At 40.8% G+C, this 14,618-nt stretch overlaps 1 protein-coding gene across 3 annotated transcripts in view; it reads left to right on the forward strand.

Moving 5' to 3' along the window:
* Positions 1–264: 264 nt before the first annotated feature.
* The window catches only part of LOC117417113 (autophagy-related protein 16-like), a 48,045-nt gene continuing 33,691 nt past the window's right edge, over positions 265–14,618 (forward strand). Inside the window, exons 1-3 of one of the 3 annotated variants that reach the window (XM_034028914.2) lie at positions 265–768; positions 10,246–10,363; positions 13,635–13,728. In XM_034028914.2, coding sequence (XP_033884805.1) covers positions 10,252–10,363; positions 13,635–13,728 — 206 coding nt within the window. In that variant the 5' untranslated portion in view covers positions 265–768; positions 10,246–10,251. Of the gene's footprint in view, positions 769–10,245; positions 10,364–13,115; positions 13,193–13,634; positions 13,729–14,618 lie in introns of those variants that run through there. The other 2 variants (XM_034028916.2, XM_059034654.1) reach the window with 2 other exon arrangements.

Below are 14,618 nucleotides of genomic sequence, written 5' to 3' on the forward strand. Positions count from 1 at the left end.
GAGATTGACAGATATTTTGGCTGGTAGAACATGGGGGAGGAGCCCTAACTCTTGCCCCCTGAACCACTCTTAAAGGCTACAATAACGTTTGCTGTGAAATATATATATATATATATATATATATATATATATATATATATATATATATATATATATATATATACACACACACACACACACACACACACACACACATACATACATACATACACACAATGTTCAATGTTTAAATTATGATTGTGTCATATACTTATCTTAACAGCTACAGTGTTTCTACAGCTTCCATGAATTGAAGAAAATCTGGAAATCTGGTAATCTGGTAACCCCACGCCTATCGTAAAATATTGTAGCTCAGAGCAAATACCGTCCCTGCCTGGCAGTGGGAGCAATATACGTGCTAAACCTTACTTCCTAAGTGCCTGTCTTTGATACCGTCTTTATTATTATAATTATTATTTTATTTAATCGAAAACATTTATCCTGTACTGAAGGCGAAACGCATCCAAGTAAACGAGTAAAAAACAGCTTTTAAGGCGATTGTCTTTTAAGGAAATTCAGGCACCTGTGATGCATTTTGTCTGCGACAATCTGGCTTTCAGGACCCCGCAAAGATGCAGGAGGAGCGAAGATGGCGGAAAGGAGGAGGGATGGACGGGTGAAAAAAACACAAACTAGTAGGAGGAACTGAAATACTCAGTGTGACTGAACCACGTACTGAATTAACTACAGTGCTGTGTTCGCAGGGACTGGAGGATAAAGTACTTCGGAGTAAGTAATGGTCAATAACAAAATAATAGTAAACATACAGAGTTTTTAATCTATGGGAATTGTGTGCATTGCTTATTAAATTATGAGGGACCGTGGGTTTTAGAAGTTTGGATTAGGTAGGGCATCATACATAAAAAATATCATTTTAAATCCCGTTTGATATTCATGTGGTACCGCTACTTCAGACATATGTTACAACAGTGACATAGCTGAAATCGTGTGGGTGGCTTAATGTTGCTAAAATACCCATTTTCATAGTCAGATCATTTCTAACATTGTATTTATGCTCTTGCTGTCTTAATTATGTCTCACACTCATTACTAATATCTAGACCTGATTGGTTTGTTATTTCATGTGTTGTGTCTTGTCGTTAATTTCATATCGGGATCACTTCTCATTATTCCGTCTGCTATATTTTACCTTTGATGTTTACAGTAACTCACTGGGACAGACCACAAACCGCCCCAATGTTGGCAGTCGTTCCAGCTGTCATTATATATATATATATATACACACATTATATATACACACACATTATATATATATATATATATATATATATATATATATATATATATATATATACATACATACATACATACATACATACACACATACACATACACACACGCAGTGCCATGAAAAAGTATTTGCCCCCTGTCTGATTTTCTGCATTTTTGCACATTTTCCAAATTGTATTTGGTCTGATTATTTTTGTGGGTTGTATTAGTATGTATAGTGAGTCTGTTAGAAAAAAAATGACACCAAAGTTTGGTGCTTCTTTCATTTGTTTGGTGTGGAAGGTAATCAAACATGCAGTCTTCAGGTGTGAAATAATTATTGCCCCCCCCCCCCGTTAACTCAACCCAATTAAAGGGATAATTAGGGTCAGCTGTTTAAGTACTTTGGTTAACAACCAGGCCTGATTTGGTCCAGCCCTGCCCAATATAAATCTGACTAACCTTGGCCCTTACCATCTGAGTGAAGTTGTCAGCACACAGGTTCTAGAGGCACATCATGCCACGATGAAAAGAAATTCCTGAAGACTTCCGGAAAAAAAGTTGTTGATGCCAATCAGTCTGGAAAGGGTTACAAAGCCATTTCTAAGGCTCTGGGGCTCCACTGAACCACAGTTAGAGCCATATTGTCCAAATGGAGAAAGTTTGGGACAGTAGTGAATCTTCCCAGGAGTGGCCGTCCTGCCAAAATCTCTCCAAGAGCAAGGCGTAAAATCATCCAGGAAGTCACAAAGAACCCTAGAACAACATCCAGGGATCTGCAGGCCTCTCTCGCCTCAGCTAAGGTCAGTGTTCATGACTCCACCATCAGAAATGGCAGAGTAGCAAGGCAGAAACCATTGCTCACTAAGAAGAACATGAATGCTCTTCTCAAGTTTACCAAAAAGCACCTGGATGATCCTCAAGAGTTCTGGAACAATGTTCTATGGACACATGAGTCAAAAGTGGAACTTTCTGGCCGACATGGGCCCCGTTATGTCTGGCGAAAACGAAACACTGCATTCCACAGTAAGAACCTCATACCAACAGTCAAGCATGGTGGTGGTAGTGTCATGGTTTGGAGATGCTTTGCTGCATCAGGACCTGGACGCCTTGCCATCATTGAAGGAACCATGAATTCTGCTCTGTATCAGAGAATTCTACAGGAGAATGTCACGCCATCGGTCTGTGAGCTGAAGCTGAAGCGCAGCTGGGTCATGCAGCAAGACAATGATCCGAAACACACAAGCAAGTCTACATCAGAATGGTTGAAGAACAAGAAATTTAAAGTTTTGGAATGGCCTAGTCAAAGTCCAGACCTAAACCCCATTGAGATGTTGTGGCAGGACCTGAAACGAGCAGTTCATGCTCAAAAACCCACAAATGTCACTGAGTTGAAGCAGTTCTGCATGGAGGAGTGGGCCAAACTACCTCCACGGCGCTGTGAGAGACTAATCCATAACTACAGGAAGCGTTTGGTTGCAGTTATTGAGTCTAAGGGGGCGATTACTTTTTCACACAGGGGCATTGTGTGTTGCATAACTTTCTTTAATAAATAAATGAAATATGTATCAAATAGGTTTTGGTTGAAGATCTGATAACATTCAGTGTCAAAAATATTAAAAAATGCAGAAAATCAGTCAGGGGAAATGCTTTTTCACGGCACTATATATATATATATATATATATATATATATATATATATATATATATGTATATATATATATGTATATAATTAGTGCTGGGACGAACACAGGATTCTCATGTTCGGATATTCGCTCATAATTTTAATATTCGTTTGGATATTCGTTCGTTTTTCAAAAAGTAATAAAAGCCATTATATTGCTCTGAAGGCATGGAAAGCCAGCATAGCAGCAGGGGGCATGGCCGTGGCCCCTGTGTGTGTGCCTTTATTTTACAGCAAGACCTTACAATATGTAACATATTAAAATAGAAAAATATCCCAGGAGTAAAGAATAAGTTATGTAGGTCTTACTTTACCCCAGTGGATGAACTACAAAACAAAGGATGCAAAATAACAGTTCAAGTTAAACATTGTTTTATTTATACACAAAATAAATAGTACATAAAGTTGACACAGCATTTTATTTTATTTCATGTTATTTCATTTTATTTCATTCCTTGACATTGCTGTTTTTTCTCAGTAAACAGTGGCCATAGGCACGTTTTCATAAACTAATAACACAGTGTTTACTTGTGCCTTTTTGTAGCTGAACAAGCAAACAAAAACTGAAATTTAAACTTTAAACACTTGAAATAAAACAAACGTGGAAATGGCATTGTCAAATTAAGGTGGAAAAAACTCACCTATTTGCTTCTCGTTTATTACATTCCACGTGTCGTAACAAAAAATATGTAATACCAGGGCTGGAAGTTAACTTTTTAAGGCAGTAGTCAGGATTTTCTACCTGCCTGGAAAGTAGGTGTATTCTACTAATAATTATATATAAAAATAATTAAAATAAACACCTACCTATTGTTTTAAATAGACTGAATAACCCAAACTGTCACATAGTAGGCCTGTATTTAAATCAGAAAGTATTTATTGAAACCACCTTGTGCTCAACTAAGTAATGGAACTAATGCAATTCCTTGTCAAAATGTAGGCTATTTTGTTTTATCCTTAAGTTCTACAAGAATGCAACCATATCTGTCTTCTAAGCATTTGATATGCTATGAGTACGGTTAACCAGGTTCCCTTTCAATTCGAAGACGACCACCAACAATACTTCTGGGATATGCCTGTCGCAGGTTAGGTATTCACTGAGCATTTTATATCAAAGCTGCAAGTAAGCCCCTCGGGAGTGACATCCTAAGTCCTGCCTTCTGAGGCAACATACAGTCACTCCACGGAGCTCACTTCCTCTTTTGCTTTTCACTGCGGTAGGGTACTAACCTGTCCAGTTGCTGTGATTGAGTCTGTATGAAAGAGCTCTCACTCGAGTGATCTGGAGTTCCCCTGCAATTATATTGCTGGAAGTCGGCTTGCCACTTTGCTGGAATCAGAAACTCTGCTTATGTAAACTGAGCTATAATGCTGCACAACTGCGCTTTGTTAAATCTTTCTCTTTTTTCCCAGTCTGCACATTGCACTACATTGCAGCCTGCCTTCTAACCCTGCAGCATCTGCTGTTGTGTGTGTTTTTCTTCTCCTGCCTTTGCAGCTAAAAATAAGAAGAGACGCGTGTTGTTCCACCGGGGCCACGGCTCTGCTGCGTCCCGCTGTCGAGTCGACTCCGCCCGCTCGGTGTGCTTGGCCTAATAAAAAAAAAATAATAAATTAAATTTTCACAGTTCATCTGCCTGGCGTGGTGACTGTTCTACCCCCCAGCATTGCTGGTGTGTGTGTGTGTGTGTGTGTGTGTGTGTGTGTGTGTGTGTGTGTGTCTTTCTTTTACTGCTCTTGCAGCTGAAAACAAATAATAATACAGCCAGACAACGTGTGCTTCCTCCACCAGTGCCTGGTTCTACCTTGCCCAGCCGTTGAGTAGACTCCACTGGCTGTCTCGGACCACCCTCCTCGGTGCCCTCCTCAGCCACCTACTGCAGCTCCTATCACCCGTGCTACACCCCGGTGCAGCACCGTGCGCTTCTATCACTGCTCTCCTGTTGCCTAATCGCAGCCACTCAAGTCTGTGCATCCACCCCGGCGTATGCTACACACTTCCCTGGGTTGTGTGACTGCATGTGGTTAAGGTTAGACCCCAGTACCTTCGGTGCGCGGTGTCCTCGGTGCTTCAGAGCCTCTGTGCTTTGGTGTTCTTGGTGCTTCGGCGCCCAGGCACTTAGTATTCAGGCGTTCGGTGTCCCAGGTGCCTCAGCACCCATGGGACCTTGGTGCTTCGGCGCCCCTGTTGCCCCGGTGTTGTGCTCCCTCGGGGCTCATCAACCCTTGGTACTCCAACACCCTCGGGGCTTCGGAGCCTTGGTGCACATGGTACCCTCTGTGCTTTGGTACCCTGTTATTTAGACACTCCTCGTGCTTTGTCACCCTTGGATCCTCGGAGCCTCATGGCCCTCAGTGCTTCGGCCTCAGAGCCTTGCTGCACTCAGTGACCTTGGTGCTTCTGCACCCTCTGTGCCTGAATGCGCCAGTGTTAGAAGTCTTTGGTGCTTTGGCACCTCGTGTCTCAGAGCTTCGGTGCCCTTGCTGCTTCGGCGCCTCTGTGCCTCGACGCTCCACTGATTGTCGCACCCCCAGTGCTTCGCCCCCTCGGTGCTTCAACACCCTTGGGACTTAAGTCCGGGACCTTGGAGCCCCATCGCCTCCATTAATGGACGCCCTCAGTGCGTGGGTAAAAGATATTTCCACACTCCCGTGCCTTGGTACTGATACCGCATACATGTCGTATGATAGTGATGGCGAGCTTACAAAAGTTCCACGCCTGCATGTCATGCAGCAGGAACATTCCTCCAGAGGACAGGCACCCCCTCTGTGTCCGGTGCCTGGGCTTACAGCACACCTCCTCTGCCTCTCAACTATCTGCAGTGCTGAGAGCCCCGGCCTCCCCCTTCCTTCATTTGTCCCAGAGCCCCTCACACAGCATTCCCTGTGCTTGGGCTCCGGCGCCTCAGACTTGCAGCCGCTCTAGATCTCCTGCGCTGAGCGCTAAGTGGGCAAGATAATCAAAACAGGCACAGGACATCTCTGACCTAAAGGACCAGATGGAGTTTTTGGCCAGGCAGCAAGGGCAACCCCCTTTTCCGGCCCCGGCTCTGCCGCTAACACCTACCTCAGAACTAACTCTGTCCTTTCCGGTGGTCGCCCCGGAGGTCTCAGAGCCAGGCCTGGCTGTGAACGAGGAAGACCAGGACGCGATTTCTATCGCGGCCTCCTGGAACAGTAGCACTTTCCCTCCAAGTTCCTGCAGGTACCGTGGACGGCAGTACCTGAACCACGCCGGTCTGTCTTCAGGACGCAGGCAGCATTGCCCCACCCTCAGCCCTTCCCGGTCTTCCCGGACTTCCTGGAAGAGGTACAGTCCTCCTGGAACCACCCGGCCTCTGCACCAAGTGTAGTGAAATGGGCAATCCCGCTAGCTTCCAGTAGGAGGTTTACATAAGGACCCTGCATGCCACGTCCGCCAAGCAGGTCAGCAACAGGCTCTGTCGGTGCACAGTTCCTGTATGCACATCTGGGATGATGGAAACGGTATTATTATTATTTGTTTATTTAGCAGACGCCTTTACCCAAGGCGACTTACAGAGACTAGGGTGTGTAAACTATGCATCAGCTGCAGAGTCACTTACAATTACGTCTCGCCCGAAAGACGGAGCACAAGGAGGTTAAGTGACTTGCTCAGGCTCACACAATGAGTCAGTGGCTGAGTGGGATTTGAACCAGGGACCTTCTGGTTACAAGCCTTTTTCTTTAACCACTGGACCACACAGCCTCCTATTATGCACAACCCCCGCTTTCCTGTTATGGTGAAAGGACCCTGGGTCAAGCCCTCTCAAAGCAGCGGCTGTCACTGGATTGTGGACACAGTTTCGACTGCATATACTAATGCCGGCCTACCCCCATCTGGGTACATCATGGGCCATTTAGAGGAGCCTCATCATCTGACATTTGTACTGCGGCTAGCTGGGCTACTCCGCATACTTGCACCAGGTTCTGCCGAATTAATGTGGTAGATCCCTCTATGCCTTCATTAGGTGTGCACCGCTAACCATGGTTTTGCGGTCTCGAGACGTCCCTCGTCTGCTGTCATCGCTCGCACTCCCTCGCAACGGCTTTGGTATACTTTTCCCAAAAGTATTGTTGGTGGTCATCTTTGAATTGAAAGGGAACGTTAGGTTGTTCCCTGAAGAAGACGACCACCAACCTGCGAGGTCGCATCGGCCGCCTTCGCGAGTTCGATGCAAAAGAGGAAGTGCGCTCCGTGGAGTGACTATTTGTTTCCTCAGAAGGCGGGACCTGGGACGTCGCTCCCCTGAGGGGCTTATTGGCAGCTTTGATATAAAATGCTCAGTGAATACCTGACCTGTGACAGGTTTATCCCAAAAGTATTGTTGGTGGTTGTCTTCTCTTTCAGGGAACCAGGGTTACATCCATAACCTAACGTTATGTTTCATCAGTGTAAATTAAGTGGTACGAAATTTTAAATGCTGTACAATTTTGAATACATTAAGTAATAACAGAATAAGGCATATCAACCAAGGTTTAAAAAAAAAAAAAAAAAAAAAAGCTGGGTTTGTTTTATTAAACAGTGGCATTAGTTAGCCGTGTGTGTGTGTGTATATATGTATATGTGTGTGTATATATGTATATGTGTGTGTGTATATATATATATATATATATATATATATATATATATATATATATATATATATATAATATTTTGTGTTAAAACACATGTTTTGTTTTTGATAAAGTAATAATTATCTACCTATTATGTGTTCATATTTAGCTTGGTTGAAACCAGGGTTAACATTATAACAAAATATCCACGACAGATTAAATTAGCATTTTATAGACACTGAATAAACTTAATATCCTGTTAGGTCATTGTCTGTTATCTTATAAAATTGCAGTGTTTTTAACAGTTATTTAATTTTACTTTTGGTCTATAAAATAAACTTCATACCTTTTCAATTGTATCCACGTTGTTCTGTACTGTAGGTACTTGTACTCCACTGTCCAATACGATTTGCATTGTTAGCCTCACGCACATCTACATGGGGCGGTACAAACCTCAGTCATCAATCGGGAAGCTCTATTAGCAATTGTTTCCCACTTTATGAAATATATTAATAATGTACGAGTTTAAAAAAACTAATACCAGTAATTATGTACGTGTTCTCTCAGAGTCGGTCATATACTGCAGCGTAAGGTATCAGAAAAATGCTACTGCATAAAAAAAAACTAGGAACAAATTAAGAGTTTTGGGTAGCAAAATGCTACCAAATATACATGAACGTTGAGCCTTGATAATACAATCTATATAAAAATCACTACACAACATTTTCAGGAAGCTGGGTACTGTGTAAGCAAAACATTTCAGAATTACGTGTTTGCCTTTTTTCTGTCCCATGAGATTCTGGCTCACTCTAAAGCAGCACAACACGTTTTTGTCCCAGAATGCGTTCCGTAGAGATCACCATGTATGTGTGCATAATCTGGTTTGTTTACTTTTTGCTGTCTAAAACTTTTAAATAGAGGCTCAAGAGCTGCTGTGTTGATCCTGTGCTTAGATATATATATATATATATATATATATATATATATATATATATATATACAGTGCCTTGCGAAAGTATTCGGCCCCCTTGAACTTTGCGACCTTTTGCCACATTTCAGGCTTCAAACATAAAGATATGAAACTGTAATTTTTTGTGAAGAATCAACAAGTGGGACACAATCATGAAGTGGAACGAAATTTATTGGATATTTCAAACTTTAACAAATAAAAAACAGAAAAATTGGGCGTGCAAAATTATTCAGCCCCCTTAAGTTAATACTTTGTAGCGACCACCTTTTGCTGCGATTACAGCTGTAAGTCGCTTGGGGTATGTCTCTATCAGTTTTGCACATCGAGAGACTGAAATTTTTGCCCATTCCTCCTTGCAAAACAGCTCGAGCTCAGTGAGGTTGGATGGAGAGCATTTGTGAACAGCAGCTTTCAGTTCTTTCCACAGATTCTCGATTGGATTCAGGTCTGGACTTTGACTTGGCCATTCTAACACCTGGATATGTTTATTTGTGAACCATTCCATTGTAGATTTTGCTTTATGTTTTGGATCATTGTCTTGTTGGAAGACAAATCTCCGTCCCAGTCTCAGGTCTTTTGCAGACTCCATCAGGTTTTCTTCCAGAATGGTCCTGTATTTGGCTCCATCCATCTTCCCATCAATTATAACCATCTTCCCTGTCCCTGCTGAAGAAAAGCAGGCCCAAACCATGATGCTGCCACCACCATGTTTGACAGTGGGGATGGTGTGTTCAGGGTGATGAGCTGTGTTGCTTTTACGCCAAACATAACGTTTTGCATTGTTGCCAAAAAGTTCGATTTTGGTTTCATCTGACCAGAGCACCTTCTTCCACATGTTTGGTGTGTCTCCCAGGTGGCTTGTGGCAAACTGTAAACGACACTTTTTATGGATATCTTTAAGAAATGGCTTTCTTCTTGCCACTCTTCCATAAAGGCCAGATTTGTGCAGTATACGACTGATTGTTGTCCTATGTACAGAGTCTCCCACCTCAGCTGTAGATCTCTGCAGTTCATCCAGAGTGATCATGGGCCTCTTGGCTGCATCTCTGATCAGTCTTCTCCTTGTATGAGCTGAAAGTTTAGAGGGACGGCCAGGTCTTGGTAGATTTGCAGTGGTCTGATACTCCTTCCATTTCAATATTATCGCTTGCACAGTGCTCCTTGGGATGTTTAAAGCTTGGGAAATCTTTTTGTATCCAAATCCGGCTTTAAACTTCTCCACAACAGTATCTCGGACCTGCCTGGTGTGTTCCTTGTTCTTCATGATGCTCTCTGCGCTTTAAACGGACCTCTGAGACTATCACAGTGCAGGTGCATTTATACGGAGACTTGATTACACACAGGTGGATTCTATTTATCATCATTAGTCATTTAGGTCAACATTGGATCATTCAGAGATCCTCACTGAACTTCTGGAGAGAGTTTGCTGCACTGAAAGTAAAGGGGCTGAATAATTTTGCACGCCCAATTTTTCAGTTTTTTATTTGTTAAAAAAGTTTGAAATATCCAATAAATTTCGTTCCACTTCATGATTGTGTCCCACTTGTTGTTGATTCTTCACAAAAAATTACAGTTTCATATCTTTATGTTTGAAGCCTGAAATGTGGCAAAAGGTCGCAAAGTTCAAGGGGGCCGAATACTTTCGCAAGGCACTGTATGTATATATATATATATATATATATATATATAATTACACATACACACACAATACAGGTGGCTACAGTTTAAAAAATATGTTGTATTTTCAGATAAAAATGTCTGGGGCAGGGTGCCGGACTGAATGCACCTGGAAGAGACACATAGCAGAGCAGCTGAAGCAAAGAGACCGGGTTCAGAGACAGGCTTTTGAGGAGATTATACACCAATGTAGGTTCCAGGTTTTACTATGATTCAGTATTCTGTGTTATCACTACCCAAACACTGTTCTAGAACCCTTTCTGAATGACACTTTCCCTCAGGAAAGCTTTGATTCATAATACAATGGTCAACTGTTTTTTCACAGTTTATTTCAGTCATTAATTAACTCCTGTTTTTTGAAAGGAGGTAAACATCTGTTGACTTTGGAAAACTAATATCTAACTAATGTCACTGGAGGTCTCTTAAGCATTCTCATGTTAATTTCTCAGTCTGACAGTTGAATTTTCATCTTTTTTAAAAAAGAAAAAAAAGTAGTTAACTAAAGACTAAATGCTTTGAAAATATGGCCCATTGCAGCTTACTGTGCATTTTTGAGTCGCCCTTCTGCATTCCTAATGTATCAGTTTATGAAGATCAAATGACAGTGCTCTTGCAAGAGATGCACAGCAGAACAGCTGAAACAAAGAGACGGCAGCAGAAATATTCTTTCAAACAAAGTGTGCTTGATTTATGTGTGATTTGAAAGAATGTGTTTGAAAAAAAAAAAAAAAAAAAAATCCTTCTCTCGGCACATTATGTGCTAACATAGACCCTGCTCACACTACTGTGCTGACCCAGGGCCACCGCATGTTTATACCTTTGCGTGTAAACCTAATTTTTACTGTTCAATCTTTTTCAAGTTACAGTTTTTCCACACAATTGGACAGGTGTTTCAACATAAAATATAGAATATCTACTAACTGAGCATTTATTAAGTACAAACACAAGTAGCACCAAAAGGCAGTACGCGTTGTGCTGCCTAAGGTTTAAACGTTAATAAAATGGAACCAAAATGCATGTCCCCATATTAGCTTATTAAATAGCTAATATTAAAATTTGTTTTCATATCTAACATGAATATAGATTCAGATTAATTAACTAAGGGGTATTCTTTAATTAATTGGTTTATATAAAGCTAAACAGTTTTATTTATTAGAGCGTGGCAATGTCAATTAATGCTTAGAATAGAAAACACTATTTGTCAACTACTGATACCTTACAAGTTACAAGAACAACGTTTTACGAGTTGGATGGGACAAAACGCCCATGTTAAACATTGCAACACTGATAATGGGACCTTGCGATGTACAGTAGTTCTGAGTTATCTTGAAATAAGTTATAGGAACTCTGGAAGCCACGCTCACTAGTATTGCTTTACTGGTCAACAGTCTGAACGGGTCCATGTTTTTAATGCTGTTGAAATGAGGTGATCTTTTGGCACTGGATCGCATAAAAAAAAAAAAAAAAAAAATTCAAAACATGTACATTTAACCTTATCCATATATATTTTGCAGTGTACGGTTTCCCTGGCTGAGACAGGGATATCCAGCCAATGGCATCACTGCTATCCCAACCACCCCCCCCCCCCTCCAAAAAATCTCACGGGCCCCTGGCAAAAGTAAATAAATACATAAATTATTTAAAAAATAACAATAAAATTGTTTTCACTAAAGTAAAATCAGGCTTGTGTGATTGCAAAATGCCACTTTTTGATAGATTTACTACTGCTTAATCTGAGTTAAATAAAAGATGTTTGTGGGATTAACTTGTTCATGGCCCTGCGGCAATATTACCCACATTTTTATTTCATTCTAAAATCTAAAATCTATGTAATTTTTAATAACGGTCTGATACTCTCTCTTTCTTCAGATGTTTTTGCGAGTAAAAAATATATGCCTATTTAGGTATTAATATTTCATGCAGGTGTCTCTCTGACCCATTGCTTAGTTCACATTCACTTGACATTTTTTCTTACTGTTAGCAAACGTTAGCCACAGTGCAGACCTTGGGTCACAAGCTCACGACTGACCACCTAATACTACTGCTCCCTCCTAAGGAAAGACACAGCATTAAATAATTAATGAATTCAATAAAAGGTTGGTTATACCTAGAGTCATTTTATACAAAAATACAACCTTATTTATTTTCAATTTACAATAAACATTCATATAATTTACATTACACGTGTTTCTTTTCAGTTATATGTATTTGTTCAACCTGCATTAATACTGTCTTTGTTTACAAACACGATCGTTAAACTATTCTATTGTTTACTTGTTATTGTCATTATTATTCTCTAGTCCCTAACCATTACAAGTAAAGACTGAACATCATCATTACCCCTTCTCTTGGAGGACTGTCGAACATTTGGCTACAACAAAACCCTTGTTCCACTTGTAGCTACAGCAACTTCAAAGAGAAGCGCCCTAATCTAAATACAGCAATACGTCGTCATATATCAAATACACTTTGCTCAACAACATGCACAATGCATAATCAACTACTGCTCTATCACCAGTAGAATAAGATTAACAATAATAATCACAATAACAGGCATTGAAATATTACAGTGACAAATTCTAAGCAAGTTACAAGCTTACTAGTGCCATTAATCAATAAAACAAACAAACTTCATGTTCATTCAACTCAGAGTTAGTCTTTGTCATCCAGATGGCTATTGTAAAATAGAACTGCAGCATTCTCCAGCCAGATTGTTGAGCACAGAAAAGAATCCCAAGTTTGCTGTTTACGTTTCCTTTCATTCAGTGTTTGTTTAGTGCTTCCCATGTGTTCTACAATCGTCTGTCTACGAGTGTAATCTACAGCCTTGCTGCATGAAGTACAAAACAGCACATTACCATCGGCACGAAATTCATCCTTGCCAAACTCGTTGATCCGATCTTTAGGGGTGATTGTTACTGTTTTCGGCATCTTTGAACAGCTCTGGATACTGACTGAAGTAAACTGAAGCCTCATTCAGCACTGAACTTGAATACCGGATGCAGTTTTATTAGACAGGTATGTTTACGTAAATTTAAAGCAGAGTTGCCTGTGTTAATGTGTATATATGGTACATGTATTGATTTGGTTATTATCAAACAAACAAAAAAAGCCTTGCATGTTTTTTGCCCCTCACCAAATGTAAAAGAAAAAAATCTCCATCATAGAAAATCCGCGTTTTTCCGTGTTATCATAGAAAATCAAATTGGTAATGTGAACCGAAAGGCCTCGCATTGCAGGCCCTGGGCCGCATCGAACCGACGGCCTAAATCTAGGCTGGCCCTGGGCTGCCTTTTCTTTTTTGGAGCGTTCACATATGAGAAAAGGCGGCCCTGAGGTGGCCCTGGGCCACCTTAAATCGCAAGTGTGAATGGGGTCATAGTGGTTAAATCTCTGAATAGCTAAGGAAGCTTGTGTATAATTAACCAGATTGATTAGCCCCTTCCTCTCTCACCTATAGATAATAGACTGCTGGAAAAGTCTGACCTGCAAGCTGTTCTTTCAGAGAGGCTCCAGACTGATAAATTTGACAGCCACAGCAGACATGACCTCAGGTAAGCAACCCACAGTCTCTGTATTGCACCTCCAGTTTTCATCTGTTCAGAAAAAGACAGCATATCTTCCTGAATGGGTACTTGGCTTCTCTTCTGAGAATTACTTGTATGTTAGACAGTTGAGGAAAGGCAGGGGACCATTAGAACACAAGAAAATTTACAACCAAGAGGAGACCATTCAGCCCATCAATGCTAACTAAAGCCACAAAAAAGTGCAGGGTGCCAGCAAAAAAGTCAGGGTGGTATTTATTCATAGTCTGTACCATATACACATTAGTATTGTACACATATAGTCTCATAAACATGAATACTGTAGTCATTTATTTTAAACTACTGAGTACTTCTTAGTATCGGTAATCTGAGTGATCCAAATATGTTAAAAGGCAAAGGCACGTGTGTCTTCTACCTGTCTGATTGAAAGTGCTACAGGCAGAGTATGTTTATACCTTTACAGCCTTATGATATAAACTGAAATAAAAAACAAAGCATCATTAAAAACGTTTAAACATTTACAGTATATTGATGCATTCTAAACCAATGCAGTGTAATAGTTTAAGGGCAAATCTTTGTGACGTTTGAAACGAATATACTATGAAATGAATGACTAAAAACTAAATAAAGTCTACTCTTTCATGTAAAATGTGTATGACACTTAACCCTTTGCGGTCCATTTATTCAGCGTGTCAGGTCCAATTTATTTTCACACGTGCCGTTTATTTTACACGCGCTGTTTAAAAGTATTTTTTTTCACAGTTTAAAAGGCACTGCATATTAACAGGACACTCAGTACTGCATCTCCAGCCCAGCCCCGCCCCACTCCTTGTTCGCTGTATTTTTCACTATACCTCATCATAATCGTGCATACCGATAAATCATCTCCTGATCACTCG

The sequence above is a fragment of the Acipenser ruthenus genome, chromosome 12, assembly GCF_902713425.1.
Source record: "Acipenser ruthenus chromosome 12, fAciRut3.2 maternal haplotype, whole genome shotgun sequence".
Taxonomy (NCBI): Eukaryota; Metazoa; Chordata; class Actinopteri; order Acipenseriformes; family Acipenseridae; genus Acipenser; species Acipenser ruthenus.